The sequence below is a fragment of the Lactuca serriola genome, chromosome 1, assembly GCF_051521515.1.
Source record: "Lactuca serriola cultivar US96UC23 chromosome 1, Lser_US96UC23_V15, whole genome shotgun sequence".
Taxonomy (NCBI): Eukaryota; Viridiplantae; Streptophyta; class Magnoliopsida; order Asterales; family Asteraceae; genus Lactuca; species Lactuca serriola.
In genome coordinates, this window is record NC_136408.1 from 61,318,290 (window position 1) to 61,329,128 (window position 10,839).

General features: G+C 36.4%; 1 protein-coding gene across 1 annotated transcript; it reads left to right on the forward strand.

Annotated features, from left to right (window-relative positions):
- The first annotated feature begins 4,415 nt into the window (after window positions 1-4,415).
- LOC145068849 (putative lipid-binding protein AIR1) lies at window positions 4,416-4,796 on the forward strand. Its single transcript, XM_079015826.1, has one exon. The coding sequence runs from the start codon at window positions 4,416-4,418 to the stop codon at window positions 4,794-4,796; it is 381 nt and encodes a 126-aa protein (XP_078871952.1).
- The last annotated feature ends 6,043 nt before the right edge of the window (window positions 4,797-10,839 follow it).

The window sequence follows — 10,839 nt, forward strand, 5'->3', positions numbered from 1 at the left end:
GATCAAGGGTTGTGTGCGTAGTGGTGGTTTCTCCTAGGGATGTTAGAGATGTCGTCAGTGTGATGGGTTTTCCTAACCCGAGAGTGTGAAGGTTGGTGCGGCATGGGTGTGTGATTGCAAGAAGAGGACTCGTGGGAGTTGCTCTGGGATTGAAGAGTGGGTCTTTCCGTCGTCACGGATTGGATAGGGTGGGATGGATAGGGTGGGATTCGGATCGGGATCCGATGGTTCATGGCTTCTAACCCTTATGGGTCGAGTGATTGTTGAAATTTGGGGCAGTGATGCTTCATGGGTAATTCTCGGATCGTTGAGTGTGGTTATCAGAGGGTACAGCCGGTGCCCGGTTCGAGACGGTGGTCAGGACACCGTAAGGAAAGGGAAAGTGTGTTCGAGTTTTGATGGGTATGCCTTGTGAGACCTGGTCCGATTAAGGCCAGGTGGCACGTTGTGGGAGTATTTATGGAGTTGAGTTGCTGTAGGCTTCGAGGACGAAGCCTAATTTAAGTGGGGGAGAATTGTAACATCCCGAAATATCAAGAGTAGAGTTGAAGGGCTAAAAGAGTAAGTTGTGAAAGAGTGACTCGGCGAGTCGATGGATGGACTCGGCGAGTAGAGTCGCGACTTGGTCGTGTGTTAAGTAGCCGACTTGGCGAGTCAGTGAGATGGACTCGGCGAGTAGGCACTGAGTGGAGAAAACCCTAATTCTCGGGGTTGAGCCCTATATAAAGATCATTATGTTTTCCTCCCAGCCTCTTTATCACCCCTTGAGCCCCAGAAAACCCTAAATCGCGTAGAAGCACCATTGTTGAGTGGATTGGAGCTTGGAGAAGTAATTGTTGAAGGAATTTTGGGAGATTGAAGGCTTGGAGCAAGGGGCTTTGCTTGGATTCGAATTACACTGCAGTTGGGGCATCTCTTGGAGGTAATATCTCGTTCTTGGGCTGTTGTTATGTTGTTTCTTCATTTTGGGGTTTTTGGGAACTTGTCTATGGATGTAATGGGAAGTCTAGAGGTTAGATCTGAGGTTGCTACCTCAGATCTGGAAGGGAGAAGAATCAGAGAGCATGAAAGTCCCTGTGTTGGAGTGTTTAGTGAAGCTTACATGTCCCAAACCCTAGCCCAATGTGCAAACGCCTAGATCTCTTTGGATTCACGTAAAGTTTGCCACTTTACGTGATGGATGAGTGGTAGGAGGCTAGATCTATGTTTTGGAGCAATTGCATGGCCTGGAATGCTTCTGAATGGATTCAGACCGGTGGTACTCAGTGAGTCACATGGGTGTACTCGACGAGTTGCTTGAAGATGAGCTGGGACTCGGCGAGTTGGAAGAACAACTCGGCGAGTTGGATGAAGATGGACTGGAACTCGGCGAGTTGTATGAACAACTCGGCGAGTAGGTTGATGATAGCCTTAGACTCGGCGAGTCTGTTCTTGGACTCGGCGAGTCTTGTCGAAGGGTCCCGATATTCCCTGGTTGAGTCGAGAATCGGTGAGTCGAGGGATGACTCGGTGAGTTGTGTGCGAGTGGACTCAGAGTTGTTGGACTCGGCGAGTCTCGGGGTGACTCGACGAGTTAGGTCACGGATTGAGTGAAGTTCTGATTATGGGAACTCGACGAGTCATAGGGTGACTCGGCGAGTAGGGTCAGTCAGGGGTTGACTTTGACTGAGGACTTTGATTTTGACCAAGGGTTGGCCGTCGACTTTTAGGGTTTGGTCAACGATGTGGCCTTTGGGCCAAGAGAGGGGTAAAATAGTCTTTTACCCTTAAGAGGGTGCCATGAGAGGATTGATTCTAGTCTCGAGAGTTATATTCATGAGAGTATTTGCCTTACGTGTTAGGTGGTGGCGAGTTCAAGATTTAAGTGTGGGGATATCTGCTTTCTGCTTGCCAGGTGAGTCTTCTCACTATACTTTACCTTGAGTAGGTAACCAGAGTTATGTGATAGAATATTTGTATGCTATGTATGTTATGTGTTGTACTGCATTATTTCTATGTGATTTATGCTGTGCATGTTTTTAGAGTTGGAACCGGAGGGTTCCTAGAGTTAGAACCGGAAGGTTCACAGAGTTAGAACCTGAGGGTTCACAGAGTTTGGGTGCACGGACCCATAGAGTTATAGCCTCGAGTGGCTAATATGTGTTATGTGTGTGGTATTTTGGGGAACTCACTAAGCTTCGTGCTTACAGTGTTTGTGTTATGTATGTGTTTCAGGTTTCTTTCAGGATCACGGGACGGCACCGGCTTGATTGTACACACCAGAGAAAGAGTCGTGTTTTGGAGGATCCTGGTTTTCTATGCAAATGAAAATGGAGTTATGTTTTGTAATTCGATTATGAATGAGATTTTAAACAACTGTTTCTAAGAATAATGATTATTTTAAATGAAAAATTGTTTTGAAATTTTCGGTGTTACACCAATATGCAAAGGAGGTTCTACGAGAATAAGTTACTTGACCCTAATGATCCATGACTTGCCACATTCCTATGATCCATGAATTTAACCACCATGGACTATCCATGGGTTATATTATTGGTTTAGCCCACTTAGATAATCATGGACCACGTAGCCTATACTATAAGTATTATTGATTTGCATAATCGATCCCTCCGTATTTAATTAGTCTGATTTGACCACAAAATTAATTCCAAACTAATTCTTGGACAATACTAGTTAAATAACCATAGTAATATATTATACTTATAATATATTAATAAATCGTAAATAACCTTATTCTCATAAAACTGTCCTATCAAATTGCACTGGTGAAGGCAACCCAAAAGGACCATGATACTATCGGGTCAAGTACATACGAATAATAATTATGGGCTTAGACACCAAATCCAACACTATCCTCTATCAAATGTGTAACCATAAGTAACCAGATGTATGATAGCCACCCGAACAGATGATCCTACTCTAGAGCCACAACCAAACAAGGACCATGCAAGAAAGCCTAAATCAGGAGTTCTCAGGCTATACTACATGACTACAAACAACCCATAGGTAACTCCATTAGATGATAACCATTCATATATATTCATGTAATATGTGTGTGTGAGTGTGTCTATATATATATATATATATATATATATATATATATATATATATATATATATATATATATATATATATATATATATATATATATATATTGTAATAAATCGGGTAATCAATGAGATTTCTTTTGATCTCTTTCAAAATATTAATTACCAAGCATAAAATATAATTTATATTAATGTAATACACACATACAGACACACACACACACACACACACATATATATATATATATATATATATATATATATATAAACTTAAGAGAAACATATAAACAATGAGAGAGAAATATAATGTATATTCTTGTAATATACATACATACATATATATATATATATATATATATATATATATATATATATATATATTCATAATTTGTTACCTGATAATCGGATAATGTATGTGCATTCTTTGAATATATTTAAACACATTAAATACCAAGCTTAAAATATAATATATATATATATATATATATATATATATATATATATATATATATATATACATATATATATATCTTCTAAGAATATATGAGAGGGAGATATAAACATAGAGAGAGAAATATAATGTATATTCTTGTAATATATATATATATATATATATATATATATATATATATATATATATATATATATATAAATTTTAACATATTCATAATTTCTTACATGATAATCGGATAATGTATGGGCATTCTTTGAATATGTTTAAACATATTAATTACCTATTAATTACCAAGCTTAAAATATAATATATATATATATATATATATATATATATATATATATATATATATATATATATATATATATATATAAGAATATATGAGAGGGAGATATGAAGATAGAGAGAGAAATATAATGTATATTCTTGTAATATATATATATATATATATATATATATATATATATATATATATATATCAAAATATCCATAATTTGTTACCTGACAATTCGATAATTAATTGGCTTTCTTTTAATATTCTTCAATACATTAATTATCAAGCTTAAAATATAATGTATATTCATTTAATATATACATACATATATATATATATATATATATATATATATATATATATATATATATATATATATATATATATATATATATAAGAACTATAACGTATCATTTTTATTTATTTTACCTAAAAATTACTGATAGAGGGGATAAGATAAGAAAAAAAAGTATAGATAGTTGTGCCCATAAATTTATTGTTATAAAATTCTAGAGGGCCTTAGAATTCTAATTAATTACCGGTGTTGGCCTATATAAACATCCACAACTCCGAACTCTAATCCCATCAACATTCATAAACCATATCTTCTCTTTAAACACACACTCACTATATCCTAGAGATGGGTTCTAACACCAACACTCCTATAGCTCTCTTTCTTGCATTTAACCTTCTTTTCTTTGCACTTGCTAGTGGTTGCACCACCTGCCCTGGCATTACCCTAAAACCTGATCAATCTGGAGCAACCTGTCCAATAGATATCCTGAAACTAGGTGTGTGCGCTAATGTTCTTGGTAGTCTAATTGGTATTATCATTGGGCACCCACCAGTTAAGCCATGTTGTAGCCTGATCGAAGGCCTTGTTGATCTTGAAGCTGCTGTTTGCGTTTGTACTGCTATCAAGGCTAATATTCTTGGGGTCGTTCTGAATGTGCCACTCTCTCTCACTTTGCTTCTCAATGTTTGTAGCAAGAATGTTCCGAAGGATTTCCAATGTGCTTAAATAATCAGTTATTGAGTGTGAGAGAAACTGGGTGTGAATGTTTATTGTTTGATCTTTATTTGGGAGAAAAGAATTTAATTTCTATATAATGATGGAATTATTATTTTTGATATAAAATGAAACTTAATATGATGTTTTTGTTTTATATTAGTTTTGTGTAAAATTAAATGGACGAGCTTACTCAAAAATCTTAAATATTGTTTGTAAGTTGAATTTTAAATATTATGTAACATGTAAATTAGAAAAATATTATGTAAATACTCAAAGATGTAGAAAATTCCAACCAAAATAATATTTTTCTAGTAATTTATAACGAAGCTAGAAACTTAATTTTCAAAAAAGTCATACTCCATCAACAATTCAGTTAAAAACCAAGAGTTGAAATTTATGTCACTGCAAAAATACAATGAAAAAAAAAACAAAATTATAGATCAAACTTGAAGACATAAAAAAATCTACACCAAAGTAACACTGAAATTTCCACGTTAATCTGCTTCAAGATATATGTGGAAAGTTCAGTATGAAACATTATTATTATTTTGGGTTTTTTATACCCATTATGTGGAATTTTGCACTTCTACCACTATAACAACTCTCAGAGCTCGGTCTCAACCAACAATCGAATTCTCAACGAATAACTAAAGTAATAATCTAAACATGTAATTTTCGTAAAAAGATGACTTCATATGGATGAGTTACCCAAACTGCAATAAAGCCAAAAATTAGGCACACAAAAAGTTGTATTATATTATATAAATTATAATATATTCCGATTGTAGACATTAATGCGATTCCTAAAATATAATTTCTGAAAAAATTTGACTTCATATGGAGGAGTTATGATTTTCTAAAGTTATAAAGTTCTACCGTGTACAAGTTTGTGTGGCGTAAAATAATCTCTCCGGAGATTTGTTGCGTTTTAGCCTAATCACCAAAAGGGAGATTTGTAGTAGTCCTCAGTATAAGAATAACAAGACGAAGATCGTCAAAAACAGAGCCTGCGTGAGAGAGTTATGATTTTTGTAAAATCATTTTGAATATCCCATATTTACAAATAGTGGGCTAAAAATAAGTTCGGAATCAGCTAAAACAACCAAAAATAAATTTATAGTACTCGTCGAGATGGTCGTGTGGATATGTAGAACGTTAGAAACGGATATCGTATGCTGAAGATACAGATTTTATAAAATCAATATTTTCGGGCGCGTTGTTAAATCATAAAAGTGGCCCTCTTAAACTTGACCTACCGCAGCCCCTTGATCATTCGCAGTCATGCCACCTCAGCAACCGCATCCGAAGCCATCATCATTAGTAGTTTACTATCTAGTTTTCTTAGTTTAGCTTTTTATCTGCTTTTCTTAGATTACTCTCTTTTATCCAGTATGCCTTGCATGGCTACATTTAGATAGATGAACAAGTGTAACCTTTGAGTCTCTCAATATATAGAACTCAATCTTTCTTAACTGAATACACATCTGATAACACTTAGCATTTTAAAATGCATATCTTGTGTTATTACTCCCATCTCTTTCTTACTCTCCAAACTCACCATATCATAAATATCATCTCTCTTCGGAGCAAGTCATTCTTGACTTAATCACTAAGTTTGATCTCATTTACTAACTTGGTTTGAATGCATTCCTTGTTAAGAATTTACTTATGTGTATACTTGTTATAACACCCGTTGCCATTTATATTTCCTTACATTTCCGCACCTAACCCTCTAATTATTTAACTCTAACTTATTATTATTGTTGAGCTTTTATGATCCTTTGAGATTAACTATTCTACAGCTATACTTGTTCTAACGTTTGTTCAAGTGTGTCTCAAGTTTTTCTCTCAACAATTGGTATCAGAGCCAAAGTTGTTGCCTTTTGAAGCAAAACTCTAATTTTCAAAAGGCTTTCTCTCAACAATTGGTATCAGAGCCAAAGTTGTTGCCTTTTGAAGCAAAACTCTAATTTTCAAAAGGCCCTCAATATCACTGAAGCTCATTTCATTAAAAAAAAAACAAAAAAACAACAAAATTTCTTTTTCAAAACAAGGAAATATGGCACAGGCATTATCTCTCGATGTATCAAACAGTGTTGGTGGTTCTAATAGAGCACCAATACTTGTAGCAAATGAATATCATCACTGGTCTCAAAGAATGGAAAAATATTTAAGGGGACTTGAAAGAGACATATGGAGATCTGTAGAAGAAGGGCCTCATGTTCCTATTCTTACTCCAGTACAAACTGACGGAGTCACATCCAGAATAGGACGATCTTGACAAAATGGAAAATGACGCTATTGCCTTTTATGAGATTTGTTGTGGAGTCGCGCCTGACAACTTCGACATAATCATAAATTGAAAATCTGCAAAGGATATCTAGGATGTTCTAAAAATTTTGTATGAAGGAACTGAACAAGCTCAAGAGAAAAAGCTTACTACCACACTCAATGAGTTTAACAACTTTAAAGCTTATGTGGGTGAAACTTTAGAGGACTCCTTTAAAAGGTTTTATCTGATAGTCATAAAGCTATCCAATGCTGGCACAACCCGAAGCAACCATGAAACAAATCTTCAGTTCCTAAATGGTTTAGGAACACACTAGACAACTGCCAAAATGATTGTCCAAGGGGATAGAAAAATCCACTCTCTTTCTTTCTATAAGCTCTACGGTGAACTGCAAACTCAAGAGCCTACGGTACTCAAAAAATGTACAGACTTCGGTGGTCACTCGCTCTCATGGGTTAATCTCTTCACTCTTAATCATACCCCACTACGTATGACAACCATCAGCAGTCATACGAAGTAGACTCAGAATATGACGACGAAGAAGAATTTTCAGAATGCAATTGCTCTCGTCAGCCAACAAGTCAATCAGTTACCACCTTCATTCCAAAAGAACCAACAATACAACAAACTACCTTTCAACCACAATCTTAACTTTCAAAACAATCACTCCCGTTTCACTAAAAAACCTTACCCACCACCGCAGTCTCAAAATAATGAACCCAAGGAAGTACCGCAGTCCATCCAAACTACGGACTTCGGTACTCCTTTAGAAAGATGTTGTGATTTCACACAAGTGCAACAAAGAGAATCATTTTGCCAAAGACTGCAAGGCAAATGTAGTTAAAGATAGAGCATTCTATCTCAGAATGGCTCAAGAGATGGAAGAAAGGGAAAAAGGAAGAGCATATGTTGCTCAAGTAAAAAGAGACCATCAGGTTTGGTCCTCAGGGGATGAGGATGAGGACATCAACAATGTTAAGGGAAAGGGAAAGATCTGTATGAGTGCAACTGCTGATGAGGATGGATCTACAACGAAGGAGAAGAACTACTGCTATATGGCGAAAGATGGGACACTCAGCATCGTCGAACAGGTAAAACTTATGATCCAAACTCTAAATTATAGCATGCATGACCGTCAGCCCTTCTTAGACAACCTTAATGACACTTGTGCTGCTGTCCTTACAGGCTATAACAAAACATTATATAAGAAGAACATTGCATCCCAGGAGATGTTTCACGTAAGAGGATGACCGGACAACAAAAGACTCAAAATGGCTATGTTAGAAAAGGACTTAATATTAGAAAAAGATGCAAGAATGTTGAGTGAAACACAACTAGAAATTGCATTGCATCAGAGAGATTTAGCTCAGAGTGATATTGTACATTTAAATCTCTTAATAGAACAATTGTTTAATGAAAGTGAAGCCATCTGAAATCTTGTTAACAATGGGACTACTAATAATAGCTACAATTGGGGTTGGTCCAATGGGTACTCTACCGCAATGGACTCATCACCCCGATTCAATAAGGACCGTCCCTACATCCCTCCAGACCATGAATTCTTGTTTCCCGTCAATAACAAAACGTTTCCTTAAGATATCGAAGCTCAGTTTGGTAGACTTCATGATATGAGTAACAATTGTGTTATCGAGGAAATTCTTCCTGAATTTTCTAATCCTTTAGACAACACAACTATTCCCAGTTCTCAAACTTCATCAATCACAGATGAGGAAATTATCTTGGAAGGTCCCGAAGTCTCAATGGACTTCCCGTCACTTTCATCAAACCGAAGTATCCCTTACTGCAGTCATGAACCTTAGTTTGTCCATTTACCTTCCATCAATTGTCACACCAATGTATCCACTCAAACTTACTCTGCGGTTGTTCAAGGCACCGAACCGCAGACCCTAGTCAAAAGTATTATGACTATCCAGCCAATACATCATGAATTACGAATTGAAAACTTTGAAGTTGGTCAATGTTCCCTGAATCCTGAACTCTCTAGTTCGGATGAATCAAGTCCTCGTTTTTCAAAATTACCAATTGTTTCAAGGAAACCGCAACTAAATGTAACTGACTGTGGTTCTCCTTAAACCGAAGCAAAAAAGGCTTTCAAAGAAGAAATTCGATCCCGTGGCAAATAGTGGGAAATCATCCAAAAAAAAAAACAACTTGTGAAAATTCCTAAGTCTAGAAGTCCAGAAAAACTTGTTTTCTCAAATTACATGTTCAAAAACTCTACAGTCAAGAAAACAAAGAAAAAGGAATGTACAGTTTCTAAATTCATTCCAAGTCCATCTGACACAACCTAAAAGAAAGTAAAGTCTTTTTGAAGTAATGGTTTTCAAATCTATTCCTTAGATGAATCAAAATGGAAGGGTATTTTGCCAACTCCAGCACTCCTAAAGTCAAATCAAATTTTTAAGAATTCACTTCTCAAAAGGTCTACACGTGCTCTTACACCTGTGAAATCCACTTTTTCAAATCCTACTGTCAGACCTCACAACCCTCGGACTGGTCACAAGCATACTTCCTCACAAAGACCACTTACTAAACAAAAGGTCAAAACGAATGACAAAAGTCCAGTTTGTAAATGTCAGTGTCTAAAGCTTACTTCTCATATAAAATCACGCTCTTTTCAAAAACCTTGTATCTTTTCTCAATCTCACAAAACTCCAAAAAATCTCAAACACCCAGGACTAGTTCTAAAAGTTGACACAAAACCTTTCCCTGCAACCTCGTATCATGCATCAATTAAAATTTTTTTGTTTCCCCAGGCTCCAAACTCGTTTGGGTGCCTAAACTGACTGTTCAATTCTTAGGCTTTATGCAAGGAGGACCAAGAAGAAGAATAGTTGATCGACAGTGCCTTCTCCTTGCACATGACTGGAAGGTTAGAATACCTTCGGGATTTTAGGCCAATTTGTAACGGGGGTAACGTCACATTCGGTAATAATGCGAATGGGATCATCTGAGGTTATGGTGTTCTTGCTACTAGAAACTTTTCTATCCAAAAGGTAGCCTATGTAGAAGGTCTGAAACACAATCTCATCAGTGTTGCCCAGGTATGTAAGGCAGGCCATCAGGCTGAATTTGATAACGAATTCTGCTACATAATGAAAAGCGATAGGAGCACTTGCTTGATCAAATCCAGATCTGAAGGTACTATGTATCCTTTGGATGTCTCTCCGATCATCGGGAAACCGCAACCTTGCTTCCTATCGAAAGCCATATCCGAAGTTAATTGGCTCTGGCATCGCAAGCTTGCTCATCTCAATTTCAGTTATATCAACAATCTAGTCACAGGGGAACTTGTCCGAGGTCTCCCTATTCTTAAGTATCACAATGACACTCTCTGCCCTGCATGTGAGTGTGGCAAACAGTCCAAAGAAATTCATCTTGGTTATATCAACAATCATCCTATGGTGATTGATTCCTTAATCATAGAACCACTAGAACTTCTTCATATTGATCTTTGCGGTCCAGCCACCGTAGCCAGTCTTCACCATAAGAAATTCATCTTGGTTATAGTAGATGACTTCACTCGTTTCACATGGGTCATCTTTCTTAGACTCAAGTAAGAAACACTGCAAGTACTCATCAATTTTATCAAGGAGATAGAACTTCAAATCAAACTTCAAGTGCGTCGCATCCACAGTGACAATGGAACCGAGTTCACTAATCATCATCTCAATAGTTTCCTGGTTTCCAAGGGCATAAGTCACAATTTTTCAGCTCCATACACCCCACAACAGAATGGAA